General features: G+C 41.8%; 1 protein-coding gene across 1 annotated transcript; it reads right to left on the bottom strand.

Annotated features, from left to right (window-relative positions):
- Window positions 1-151: 151 nt before the first annotated feature.
- On the bottom strand, window positions 152-678 carry LOC148069618 (cystatin-like). The gene is made up of 3 exons (XM_087803294.1): window positions 478-678; window positions 302-424; window positions 152-235 (listed from the first exon to the last, which is right to left on the bottom strand). The coding sequence occupies exons 1-3, from the start codon at window positions 676-678 to the stop codon at window positions 152-154; spliced, it is 408 nt and encodes a 135-aa protein (XP_087659420.1).
- Window positions 679-14,655: the final 13,977 nt, after the last annotated feature.

Here is a 14,655-nt window from a genome sequence, read left to right as displayed (position 1 = left end):
ACAGGCACACATGAGAAGTGAGAAACTAGAGATACTATACTAGAAACTATAAATTCTACAGTTTTATTTTAGGTTCAGAACACAAAACCTAATTTCTAACAGAGAAATGGAAACTGAAATATTTAATTCAAATTTCTTTATTTGCATCAGATTAAAGTGGATTACAGTTCGCTTCAGTCACAGTTCGAGAGTCTTTCCAGGCCTCCTCCAGAACCACAAAATGACAATTGTAAACCTGAAAATACCAGTTTATGAATTTGATTATCATCACTTTAATAAACAATTGTGTTTCAAGACTCACTTCACTTGTCAGGTTTTTGTTCGAGCCCAAATCGTGAACACACGATTCACCGTCAGCGTCATTCTTCAGACAGGAAGTGCGAACCAGGTGCACGTCCAGGATGTAATTGATACCAGCAACCACCTGAGAGAAATCCCATTTAACAGAAGCCAACACAACCAGGGGTCAGTCGGTACCTGAGCTTTGGCCGACATGATTTTCAGCAGTGTGTAGTAAAACTTATCCTTGTTGACTTTGTTGAACTCGGTGACGGCGAAGCGAGCCGTGCTCAGAATCGTCTTGGTGATCTCGACGTCGTAAGGAAACCCACCTCCGCCTGGTAATCCGGCTTCAGAGAGGGCTAACATGCACACAGCGACACTGACCAGGAGGAACATGATGACAAGTGTGGTGACCCTGCCTGCAAGGTCACGACCTTTATTGTGTCACGCGACACACACACACACACACCTGAACGTCATTGGGTCGTCGTTAATGACGAACACTCCTAGTGGGCAACTTTCATTTTGCTACAAAACCATTTGAAAGTCCAGAGCATTTTGTGCACGATGGACTGGTTGTTTTTGCAGAACGACCTTCAAGGTGTGGCCGATTAATACGACAAAAAATGGGATTAAAAGGCCAGAGTTTCTTACATACAATTTACAGCAGTCGTTCACAGAAACACAGAAAAAGAAAGTGTCAGAAAGAAGGAGTTTTATTTTGAAAAAAGGTAGAATTTTCACCTTAAACATTTTGGCGTGTGTCATGTCAATGCTATTTTAGCAACAACAAACCTTAAAGAAGTAAAACACAAACCCTAAGTGGGACCATCTTGTTCCAGCATTATAGTAAGATGTATTTTTTGCACTTGACCTTTGGATTTTGAAGGTTGTGCCATTTTTAATTTGTTGTTTATATCTCTGAAAATATTACGGTGCAAAAAAGGGTTGGGGACCCCTGGTTTAGAGAACAGGACTTTCCTGAATATGTTCATAAATTGTTTGAAAATTAGAATCTAATATGAGTGTAATAAGATGAAAATATAAGTTCTATCCCGTCACTGGAACACCATTCATAGCATGAATTCCAACCATGTTGTAACGCCCGACCATTTAAAACACAGGCATCAAACTGGTCCAGAAAATGGCCGAGACGTTGCAGGTTTTGGATCCAACCAGTCAAGCACATGTAACTGAACCAATCAGGCGTCTGGAGACTGTAATCAGTTGATTAAGAGTCAGGTGTTGCTTTTAAGCTCACACCTGATTTGTCAACTCATGTGGGCTTGACTGGTTTGAAAAAAGACCTGCACCGTCTCTGCTCTTTTCTGGACCGGTTTGACAGTCGTGATTTTTAAAGACAGAAGTGAAACAAGGTAGGTTAAAGAAATAGAAAGTGCCATGTTTTTTTGTTTTGTTTAAGTAACCATAAATAGCAGAAATTAATATATAACTACTGTATGTTAATTAACAACATGTTTTCATTTGAAGTCATTGAAATAAAATATATAAACATTTCAAATAATAAGATAAAGAGTTATTATTAAAAGTGATGTGAAATTATATAATTCAAATCTCTCTCTCTATGATATTATTAGGTAAAATAGTTCTGAAGGCAAATCAAACGCAACCAAACTATTGAAAAAATGAAAAATAAACGTATGCAAAAATGAAAAACAACATATGCATAATAGAATAGTTGCCTTGCTGCTTTGTTTTGTTTGTTTATAGCTTCTATGTGTATTTTATTTTTCTATTCTCTACTGCCACCACAAAAAAATCAATAGAAATAGCAATTGCCGTTTCTGATTCTGATAACATCCGATATTTTAGAGTGCAAATGGAATTTTTGATGATTATTATTAAAGAATAAATGACATTTCAGAGTCATTAACCCATGAGCGACCACACCCACACAGTAGAGAGAATCCAGTTCAGTCAATCATATTTTTACATGTATTATTTAAGACAGGAAACATTTTTTTGTCCTGATTCCTATGTAGAGTCCAGACTGAAGAACTTGAGTTGACGATGTAGCGTCTCTACATGTCCATCGTAGTTCCCGACAGACTCAAATCTGGATCAGTCAGTTGTATTTTCACGTGGTAGTAAACATAGTTTGAGGAGGTTTTTAGAGGTGTTGGGAAGAGCTGAGTCAGCTGTGTGACCACCAGAAACACCTGCTACAGTATTCAATACCTCTCGTGATTTGTTTTTTAATATAGAAAGTTTAAGAAACGAATGAGACAAAAGTCTTTAGAATTGGACGTTTTAGTTCAATGAACCGGCGTCAATTAAATATCTCTGACAATTTATATCACAATGAAATTTTCCAGGTTCGGGTCGTTACAATGGTCGCCTGAAAGGATTCACATGCTCCCACCGTGAGGCTGTCTCGGTGAATCTCCGGGGAAACCATCAGCACCTCTTCGTGTGTCTCTGTGAATTGAACTTAATTGTTCCAGCTCCCGGTGGACTCTTGGGGTTTTTTTTAAAACTGCGAGCGAAGGGATTTTACTTTTTTATTGGCTCCCATACTTGCCACTTGTTGGAACACTTATGTGTGAATATGTTCAGTGACCTGCACCGGGGCCTGCATTGTAGCAGGCGAAAAATGGCAATTATTCCAGTGAGTGATCCAGGCAGCTTCCCCGCGTCTCATCTCTCAGTGAGGGTCCTGGCAGCTGGAATGCTGCGGTTGCGTGTCAAGGCCCACCAGACACATGGCCGCCGAACGACGACTCCACACCTTGTACCTCGCTCTCTCCACAGTGGGCTCTGAAGGCTGGATTACCGGCATTTTCAGATTACGGCTCAGAAGCGAGTGAGAACCGTCTGACCCCCTTTTTTCGGCACAAAATAAACTAAAATAAATAAACACGCATGGCCCCAGCAGGGGGTGCGTTGTCACCAATACGAGGCACGATGTACCAGGACCGCCGCGCCCTTTCACCCCGACTGTAACGTCTTAATCCAACTGTACAAAATGTAGGGAATTGGTTGGCACCAGGGATTAGCTTCAGGAGCACCGGGGGGCGGGGGTGGCGGGGGGGACGCTCCTTACCGGGGTATGAGTCACTTGGTGCCCGGAGTATGCCCTGTCCATCTGCCGTTTCCCCTCGCCCACCCTCCCACTGACACACTAACAGGTGCGTGCGTGATACATGTGTGATTTTAGTGCACGTGCTCGGCCCTTCGGGGTCCACACTCTGGTCCTACCCCTGTCCTCACTTAGCCTGGGCAGCAGATGGTGAGGGGTATGGCTTGTCGGCCCCCCCCTCTCACTCCAAGCCACTAGCCCCTTCACCCCTTATCGAGCCCTCCCCGGAACACCGCGGCACCCCACCTCCCTTTGTGTTGTTAGGCGACTGAGTGTTGAAAGGCGAGCCCCAGCTTCCCCCCCCACCCGCCCATCCCGGCCGCCCCCCCAAACTCGCCCTCCAAGACAAATCCTTGGCTGACTGCCATTGGCGGGACTCAGTCAGGTGTCCTAATGCTACAGTTAGTGGAGGAAACGCTGGTTAATCTGCCCATCGCGTGCCACCAGCCATGGCCTGGCCTCTTTGTGTCTGGCACCCCTCTGATCAGTCCCTCCACCCCTTCATCTGTCTTTCCCTCTCCTCTTGTCCAACCCAGTTTTTTTCTCCAACCGGTGTCGTCCCTCCTCGGAGATCAAGCTCCCTCCCTCGCGGTGTTTTGACAACACGTGTCAATACAACTTATCGGCCGTCCGGTCGCTTCCAGAAACACCCTTTTTGACGTCCACGCCGGGGCCGCCTTGTGCGGAGCAGCTCGCCCCCTTTTTTTGGGGATTTTATGCTGAGTCATCACAAAGCTGCAGCATGTGCGACGTAGCTTGAAGGCAGAAGTTGAATGAAGCTAAAGGAAAAAAAAAAAAGAAGGTTCTCTCCTCACAAGAGCGTAGATGTAAATCGAAAAAACACAGAAAAGATGAAATAAAAAAGACGCAAGATTCACTGCATCGAGTCTTCTTGTAAACACGTTTAAAACTCTACCGTCGACTATTTAACCATTTTTCGCAAATTCTGTCAGTTACTATCTGGGAATTAAAAGTTTCAAACATACACTGTTCAATCAATGTCTAATATGGAAGAGGACTAAGCTCCGCCAAGGAACTCATTTCAAACGACTGGAGTCGATCCCAGTTTCTTCTGGTGCGAGGCGGGGGGACACCCTGGATAGGAAGCCAGTCTGTCATAGGACAGATGATCAACCTCTGTGTGTTTTAGGACTGTGGGAGGAAACAGGAGTTCCCAGAGTAAACCCACGCCACATGGGGAGAACGTACAAAAAAAGCTTTGGAACGATCTTCCTCTCTCTTGCGCTTGATGGATCTACTGACTCCTTTAAGAAACATCTTAAGACGTTTTTATTTGTTCAGGCTTTTCCTTGATTTTCTGGAACTCCTGTTGTGTTATCAGTTTTATCTTGACCTTTAAAGTATATACTTTATTGAATATTGTTTTGATTGTTTAAGCGCTTTGTGACCCTGGTCTGGAAAAGTGCTATACAAATAAAAAATACTTACTTACTTACTTACAAACTCCATACAGAAAGGTCACAAGTTGCCTCCATCTTGACCTGGAAGCAAATCTGAAGCTTTCTTGCTGTGAGGTGATCCTGCTAACTACTAGGGGTGCTAGCACTGACCTAGCAACCCTAAAACAATATGAAATGAAAAAAAACATTCTGTCGCGGCAGCATTTATTTATTCATTTTATCATCTATGATCGGTACCAGTGTGGCTGGAGGCTATCCCAGGTACATAGAGTGAGGGTCAGGGGACACCCTGGAAAGGTCACGGGTTCTATCCACTTTCACTGGTCACACCTGAAGATAAATACAGATTGTACTTTGCTTAACTTTACTTTGTTCCCTAGAAAAGTCCTTGAGCTGGAGTTTGAAAACAAATGGTCACACTTATTATCGATTTTTTTTTTTTTTTTTTTTTTTTGGACCTTCATGTTCAATCCGACACATTTCTATCCTCTCTGTTTGTACACAAACCGACCGAGCTCGGGTCTCACTCCCGTGATGAGGATGGATGACGCTCGCACAATCCGCAGAGGTGGTGGATACGATAGGGGTTGCATAACCAGAGAGAGGTCATTACCATTTGACCCCAGCTGACCTTCTTTTTAATTGACCCTGAGTTTGGCCGTCGCTTCAGAGCACACGCCGGAGCATCAGGTCAGAGTTCAAAGTATCCTCAGCTGTGCTGTCATGAAAGGGCCCCGTGTTAGCGCCTTTGATGGTCACTTTTTAATCTGGGAGTAGTGGTTCCTCCTCTCGCTGTCGGTGTCCTTCACGTCACAGAAGGTCATTGTGAAAATATTTCCTAAGTGTGTGATTAGCCAAAGCACTTTGTCCGGGTAGAGATTTATTGACATTTGAAATAATATTTGATTACAGGAGGTGACATTAACGGTCTATTGTATCGAGGTACAGGAAAATAGAAGGAAGACTTGAACAGTAGCAGTCATAGTTATACTCTATTTTGGTAAAAAGAAAAGGAAAATATATATATAGTGAGATGTGGAGTTGTTTAACTGAATGAATGTAGTTATTTTAAAACATAACTACATAGAAGATGCTGGAAGTGGTTATGTTGTGTACACATGTACGAGACCACCCACATCAGAAATTAGGCCCAAAGCCATGACCAATATCAGTTCTGGCTAATGCGACCCCCGTGGCCATGATGGTTGTCCTTGGCACTGGACCACTTCCCAGCATGGGTGACCGAAATTAAGGATCAAAACTGTGCGAGAAATATGAAGAAATGAAGTAGAAATGAGAAGGACTGGATGAGCGAAATGAAGACGCATTTAAACTGCAGATAAAATAAAGTTTGGTACAATAATTTTTTTCAAGGGGGTGACAATAGTTTTGGTTAAAATTAAATTGATCCAAGAACAAACATAAAAAAATGGGAAAAAAGGAATTGAATACAGCTAAATATGTGTGATTTAAATCTGGAATAACATACTTCTTGTTTGTAAGGCGTATGTGTGTCTTTAAGAGTTTTCAAATAACACAACTTTACATTCTAAGTTCAGGCCTCTTTTGGTTCTTAGTGTGTAACATATTTTAAAACTAATTTATCATTATTATTTAAAACTGGACTGTTTAAATTCTTGCCCAGTAGTCACACTTTTCTTAACATTATAGAACAATGGTTTCTTAATTGGTGGGTAAAGTAAGCTGTGGAGTAGTTCAGAGTTGTCAAAACATATTTGCACTTAATATTGCTGTAAAACACTGATATTAGAAAGAAACTAATGTCAATCTTCAACTCTCCTGATTCACTCACATGTTTCAAATGTTGAAGTCTTCCTCTCCAAGATACTGTAATTCTCTCATCATGACCATGTTTTGAACTTATTACTTTATAAAGTTCTCCCCCGTCTGAAATCTTAGCGAACAAGAGGTTACGAGAGCGTAGTCCATTTAATATGTAATAATGACTTCAGTCCCTTGGAGGTTGAGACTTCAGGGATTAATAACAGGTGTTTGACAAATCCCAGCAGAGTTGCTGTGGTTATGGTAAACAAGATTTTATCTCCAGAAAAACTGTGTTTTTAGTGGGCGGGGCTTACCCACATTTTCTAATGTAAATATTTAAATGAAAAGAGAGTTTTGTACAAACAGACACATACTGATGATACAATAGAGTCCAACATCTATTTAAGACACACTTAAATTAACACATTAGTTGCCTGTTACTGTAGGTTACTTTAGTTACTTAAGTCGATAATATGCTAATGAAATTACCAAACTTGGAGATAAACAGATTTACTTGATTTAATCTGAATAAACTACACTCTTACGCAGTAATATTTGACCAGACCTGACCATAAATACACCATAGTGCAACTAAAGAAAATGCCTGCAAATATCTAAAAGATCAGCCATAACATTATGACCATCTACCCCATTATAAACTGACTTTGATCATAAGCAGTTAAAAATTCACTACAACCCTGTTGATCAAACTCACTTTCAACTGGACCACAGCTGTCCTGGAGAAGCCCCTACAAGTGCACTAGGATTTGTGACTTTGCCGTGCACTGCTCAACACTATTTAAAAAAAAGATGATTCTCTCAGTATCTTCTCTTCCTTTTTCCCTGACGGTGCAGTCAATCTATCTGCAACAGAGCAAAGATCCTCTGCGGCCGAACCTTCAGCCATTGTGGTCCATCGCAACCGTGGTTTGTTTTTCCATTTCCTGTTTGTGACTGTAGTGAAGGGTTTCCTTGCAATCAGTGCTGCGACGGGAGGGAGAGAGGATGGAGGGGGGGGGGGCAAAAAAAATCAATACTTTCAATATAATGCCTGGCCGTGGAATAGGAGAATGATTTATGTAGGGATGGCTGGATGAACGAGGGAAGGGACGGTGGCACAGTGACCCAGAGGAAGAGCGCCAAGATGTTGTTACTTCTTCTTCTCGCAGAAGATGAGAGAGTTGTTAGCATTAGCCAAGAAAACGTGGTTTTGAAAGCGCGATGGCATCCATCCGAGAGAGAGAGTGGAGGAAGAGGGGGAACATGAGAGTCTTGGACAGGAAGATGGAAGTGTGGAGGCGGGAAAAAAAAAAAAAAAAAAAAGCAGAAGAAGTAAGGGCATAACCAAAGGGAGGAAAAAAAAATGTGTTTGCTTTATTGCAGTGGCCCCACCTACCCCTCCATCCTGTTAAGGAGGCACAGTCCTGAGGAGGAGGCGGGGGAGGCGGGGGTGGATCCCCTCCCTAAGCCAGCAACACTCATACACGCTCTCTTTCTGGCTCAGACACACTCTCTGCTCTGTGAGGGAGCAGTCGCTCTGGATAGACCAGCTTCTGTACGAGCGTCCCACCCTCCACTCGTCCTCCCGAGGATGCTGTGTCAGGTAATATCTCCAGAAATCCTCCTCCTCCTCCTTCCATCATCAGGTTTCATTTCTTCCAAGAGCCCCCACTCGTGCGCCTTACTTCATGTTTGTTGTTTACATGCCAAGTTTTCGCCTCACCTCTGATGTATATTTATATTTGTTTTTTTTTAAAGTCTTATACTTAGTGTGTCGGATGCATGCGGTTGTTTTGTCATGCATGGCTGAACATAAACATTTGAGGATTTGGGTCAACAATGTTTTTGTGGAATTTCTATCTTATGTTATTTGTTTGTTGCACGCTAACCTGCAGACTTGGTTCGAATTTAGGCCTTCACGTAAATATCAAACTTCTATTTTTTTAAAAAGGATAAATAATCTGAAAGTTTGTAGCAAAAAGAGGGAAAATAAAGTAACTTCTATCCTTCATAAAGTGCAAATTAAAGGAGATGTTAGTGATTTACAATGTTAATCGCCCGAGCAGGAGAAGTTCTGATTGAATAAAGCTATGAATTTGTCGCATAAAATGGCTCGTCCTGAAAAGTGGGTTAAAGTGTGTGTGTGTGTGTGTGTGTGTGTGTGTGTGTGTGTGTGTGTGTGTGTGTGTGTGTGTGTGTGTCGTAGTAGCGCGAGCACATGTCTTGCATGTAACGTGCTTCCCTGGCAGACACCCAACACACCCATTTATGAATTACAGCGATAACTTGTATCAGATTTCCATTATTTATCAAAGCAGAAATTGCAATTTGAGTTATGTTTACATTGAGCTTATCATATTGTTGCTAGTTTGTGTTTTGAAAACATTTTATATTTGCTTATAAAATGAACGAAAAGTGATTTTAAGTTCTGTAAATGTGTAGCTTAATAAACGTCTTTTTTTTACCGTTGGTTGAAGCCAAACCTCTACCCACTTTTTTTTTTCTTTTTTTTTGGTAGGGGGGGGTTGTATTGACCTGTTAATAGTATTATCCACTGAGCGTGTGGCTGCACCAGGGTCACATCCCTACAGGGTTGGGATGGTCAGCCCTCTGGACACATTTTGGTCAGAGATTTGCCAATAAGACCGGAGTGGTGGTCATCCTTCAATACGGCCTCTTTTTTTTTCTTTTATTTTTTGTACCCGGGAGGTCACGCGTGTCAAAGGGTAATAAGTTTAACCCCTGGAGGGCCGAGGAGTCAGAGGTCAGAAACGAGGCTATATGGAGAAGGTTTGCATCATCAATCAGTGACGCTGCTGCTTATATCGGCAAATATCGATGACACAACATTAGCATACGAGTCCAACCGGCAGAGAGAATTGTTTTTGTTTGATCCTTTTAAATCCTAAATATTTGAATTATATGATTCCTTTAGATAATAAAACAGCTTTTTTCTTTTGGTGTAAACGAAAATAGCTTTTTAGAAACTGCGACCACGTGCGAGGCTGTTTGAAGCTCTTGCCTGCCACACCTATTTCTAACGTCCTGGTGGGAAAAACAAGCTCAATTCTGATCATCTTTTCATTATATTTGACTTTAAATTGACAGATAACCGCTGATATTTGCTGTTGTGGAAACGATTAACCCGATCTTGATTTCGACTGCAGATGAGCGCCCGGTGCTCTCAGGAAATGTTGCGGTGGTGGTGATGCTTCAGCTTCTTTCCCAGAGGTCTCCTCTCCCCCTGGCCGACGTTAGCGGTGTGTCAGCATTTAGAACCGCGAGCTCGGGACTGAAGCGGCGAGCGGCCCAGTCTGGACGCTAGCCAGGCCAGACGTGGACGACCGACACGGGGATCAGGGATGGAAGAAGTTAGTCCAACAGTAAGGGGGGGAGACGGCAGGTAGAAGGGGGTCGAGAGGAGCGATTACAAAATGGTCCCACAGTGAGTGTCCTGGACGTGTGCACGACAACATGAGTGCCAATAAGAGCGACGCACGTGTTGCTCCGTCAGCTTATTGTGCCGAGAGAGACCATCAATCACCAAAGCGTGTCCGGCCGCGTTGCTCTTTCCTCACAATCCGGGAATTAAACGGCACTTTACCTGCAACCCTTTGATTATCCCGGGGTTTGTGTCGTTTGCTGCAACACGACTCACTCCAGATGATTCCTTTTTCTGACACCATTAGCTTAAGAGCACTGATGTACTCGAGGCACATGGTCCTAAAACCACTCATGGTCCGACACAGAACCGTGACGGAGGATATCCTCCGTTTCATGACCCTGAATATGTCCAAAATATGACATTATATCGGCAAATAATCTGGTTCTAATCCTGCAGATGCTCTACGGTTGGTGGGGAACATCCAAAATGGAGGGAGATGAAATGTAGGTGACTGGAGCGACAGACAGACATCACATGGTCTAGACCAGTCTAGACTACACGCCATCCCCGCCCACCGCGATTAATCGCTCGACACGCAATCCTCGCGGCCTCTCATTAGGTATCGGTCAAACAAGCCTAATATTGGAACGTTGGATAGGATTTTAAACGACATAAAAACATATAAACTATACAAAATGGAGCGGAAACCAATTACGGTATTTTCGGAGGAACTTAGCAAAAATCGGAATTCGTTCGTTTTTTTTTTTTGAGCTGATCGTAGGTGTGAGTAGAAAGCGGCTGTATTTGAGCACTGATAAAAAGAGAGGTTAACGGCGGTTCTCGGGGCACGTTTTTCGTAAAAAGGTCGTGCGAGAAGCGGCAGGTGTGGCCGCCATCTCGATAAAAGCAAGTGAACCGCGGAGTGGTCAAGGTCGTCGTGTTTGCTCAGCTGACGGGTTCACTTCAAAGTTCTCGATAGAGAGTCGAAAGAACTGATACCAAACCACTTGTACTTCCTAATTTTTTGAATAATTTCAATTTCTGATATTGGTTAATAAGAAACTCTCTTTTCACTTCCTGCTTCTTTTCACTTCCTGCTTCGTTCAATGTAGACTTAAAGATGGAGGGAAGTTGGTAAACGGCCTGTTGGGTTCCAAAGATAAGGCTTCCTGGGAAAAGACCAGCTCTTCCAATGGAACTTAACCGACTCTGTTTATTTTACGTGGGACAATAATTCTCTTTTAAATGGCTGAGAACGACTCCAGAGTCTAAAACATTGGCTCATATGTAATTATAATTATACGTGTGTGTATTTCAGCGCCTTGTTTAATAAGGTTTGGAGGAATTATGCATCCAATAAGGATGTAAATAAGGGGAGGTGGGTGTGGCTGTCAGTGAACGTCCCAAACAAACCTTAATCTTAACCTTAATTGTAATCCACAAATCTAAGCATGTATAAAAAACATCAGAGGGAACCTCCATCAGGGCGAAAATGTATCTACAATGGTAATTGTTATTCACCATCTTTTATACTTCAATTGTGTAAATGTATCAATCAAAATTGAGCACAATGGTTTAATACTTAATTTAACACTTACAACAATAATAATTAATCTAAATGTTGTTTTGTTTCTGAAATAAATCAACACATTATACTTTTTTTTAACACGTCAGATATCACTTCATGATTTATTTTTCAAAAATAAACAAAATATACTTATAAAAAAATATAGTTATTTCCTCAAATGTTGCCACAGTCCATAACTGACACAATGGGGACAAATACTGACACCTTTTAAAGCACAAAATGAAGTGTTTTATCTTGCTGCCTTCGGTTCCGTTTTTCTATTGCTTATATTGTGTTTTATCTTATTTCATGATTAAATTCTGGCAAACAGTGGCAATAAAAGTTTCATCATCAAACGCATTATTTAAAGAATCCCTTTAAACAGTAAACGTTTTTAATCAACATTTAAATCCATTTTAAAATGGTTAAATTACTTAAGTAATTCAGTAAGTGTTTCCTGTTTTGATGCTAAATATATGCATGATTTATTAATAAACTGTTACTCTTGAATTAGCCTCTTGTTAGATAACATGTTATCAATAAAGTTTTGACAATCCAGCGCAAACTTGAAATATTCTTAAGTCTAAATAACTTAAAATATAAAAAAATAATTTAGCGAGGTAAAACCAAAATTATATCATTTCAGTTTCAACATCCTTCTAGTTGTTTCCGTCCTTCCTGCTGTACGGTGGGACTGGAACTGCAGGTCCAGGACCTGTGCACATGTCACATCAGTTCACCGAGATCCCAATTGTTTTGGTCCAGCGTGCACCTCAGAGGGGTCTCAGCAGGGCCTCGTAAACACAAGACTGTAGCGCTTAACAACTCTTGGCTGCACACGGAACGTTGAGATATCAATTCTTCCACGTAACCTCCAGCACTTTCTCATATAAGATCCGTAGACGCCTTCAAAACCTCAGCAACACCATTCAGTCCCACCAGGACCGTCAACAAACAGTACAATATGGACCCGCCAGGAGGGCCCCTTTTACAGACCTGTTCCATGATTTGGGTTGCCGTCCCCATTGTATCGGCCCTCCTTTGATGAATTTACCTCCGACTGATACAATGCGTCAGTCTTTTTGTTCGAGGAAGACAATTGCTTGTACAGTGGAGGGTTTGCTAATGAAGTGCTAGAGCGGAGACACTGGCTGCAGGCCATCGAGGTCACTCCTTCCTGCTAACGCTATATGACAGCTAACGGAGCAGACAACACCGTCAAAAGACTGGAGTTCACGTGATGATATCATGATTTTATTGTCCGGCGCTCAGTGGGCTCAGCGTAGCGTGAACCAACTCCTTCAAGATGGAACACGTCGATGGCTCTCGGTCCGAGTCGAACTATCATTTGAGTGATGATGGGAAGAAGAAGAAGAAGAAGAAGGTGCTTCTCCGATTATTCTTAGCGGCAGATATGAACCAAACTTTTTTTAAGGCAAAATTTCCCGGTTTTTCGGGCTCAACCATTTTGGGAGCCGGTTGTAGTAACAAGGGTGTACAGGGGGGCTCATGATGTTGGGACAGATGGCATTTAGCTCTGGCTGTGCCGGGCTCAGTGGGACCCAAAGCTTAAGAGGTTAGGCCTGTCAAAACCACTCTGTTCATTCACCGCCTAACAAAGTGTGCACTGTCAGCCTGTTCCGTTTAATAAACTTAAGATTTTTCTTTTGTCAACGCCTGAGCTACACTGCAACTCGCTGACCTGAATATCCTGAAAATGCAATGAGGCGCAATGGGATAGGATGGCACCTTTGGCCGCAACTTTTCCAAACAATTTGGCCGGACAATGTGTAGCTAGATGTGGTCATTGTTTCGTTAGACTGTAATGCGGAGATGTTGGAGAGTCTGGGCTCATTCAGAGCAGATGAGTTCAAAAAGAGGATGAAAAACAAGCTTTTTTATTGTATTTTACAAATATTAAAAAATGGTGATGAGAAGTATCCAGTTAATCACTCACCATAACCATGATTTTCTACTTCTAGTTAATCTGTTAATGTTTAATTTAATAGTTTAATTTAATTTTTAAAACGTTTTTATTATCCACGATCATTTAATTAAAAAAAAAAGTTTTTATTATCCACGATAAAGAAACAAGCTACAACTTTTCTTGATTCCATTAGTTCCCTTTATAGTTTTTTTTTTTTTAAGTAGTAACACTTGTCCTATAAAGCAAATGAAAGTATGTACCTTAAATCTATTTCTACATTCAGATTGTATAAAATATTATCACAAATAGTTTTTAACTTTTTTTTAAATCATCAATCAGTGTTGATCGTACGTTTTGTATTAAAACCGAAGTATTTGGTCCAGATAAGAAGGTCGATGAGATTTAATAAATCAGACAAAATAACGGCTTTTAAAATCATCTCATGAATAACCAGCAGATGGAGCCAGATTGTAATAAACGTTCCATCTTTATCGCCTCACTATTATTTTATTTTATTACTAAACTCAATTTGGCCTTCAGATGATTTTTTCACATATTTTTCTAGAAATGTTGCTTTGCAATATTTAATCCGAGAATCCCCCTCCTTCTGTCTCCCCCACATCCATCAATTTGTTTCAGGGTTTGTCAGGGTCAAAGGCTGAAGGCTGGCGAGTGGCGACCTGGCAGAGAGGGTGAGGTGACATCTGACCTCTGACCCTGGAGGATACGGCTCAACAAAGGAAGACACGTGCCTCGGCCGGGTCACCATGGTAACACTGGACCTCTGGAACGGGGGTGGGGTGGGGTGGGGACCCTGGCCTTTTTCCGATCAGGGATGACCATCTGCCGCCGATCGACTGCTCTGCAGATCACAGGTACCTGAACGACAGGAGAACCAGAGGCCGACTGTGTAATCTCTGCAGGCAACTGTGACGGTGCTTTATAATCTCACATTCACCTGGAGAGATTCTGCAGTTGGTTCCCCCTTTAATCCAGTCTCTGACCACATCCTCTTGATGGACACAATCTCTTAGGTATGGTGAGTCAACCTTTGACCTTTATTTTGATTTCACCTCAATATTGAACTGTTATTTTTCTATTTCATTCTCTACTGACTCAAACATGTAAAATATAGATATATTTTCAACAATTTTGTTAATTATTTTAATGATCAAATATTATTTTCAC

Source organism: Callionymus lyra, chromosome 11 (assembly GCF_982586985.1).
Source record: "Callionymus lyra chromosome 11, fCalLyr1.hap1.1, whole genome shotgun sequence".
In the NCBI taxonomy this organism is placed as follows: Eukaryota; Metazoa; Chordata; class Actinopteri; order Syngnathiformes; family Callionymidae; genus Callionymus; species Callionymus lyra.
This window is presented reverse-complemented; position numbering and strand designations above follow the sequence as displayed.

Bases quoted from the DNA above. Each gene is read 5' to 3' on its own strand.
- LOC148069618 (XM_087803294.1), bottom strand. From the start codon at position 678: ATGTTCCTCCTGGTCAGTGTCGCTGTGTGCATGTTAGCCCTCTCTGAA. The intron at 425-477 runs GTACCGACTGAC...GATTTCTCTCAG, and splicing joins TCATGTCGGCCAAAGCTCAG to GTGGTTGCTGGTATCAATTA. The intron at 236-301 runs GTGAGTCTTGAA...TGGTATTTTCAG, and splicing joins ACAAAAACCTGACAAGTGAA to GTTTACAATTGTCATTTTGT.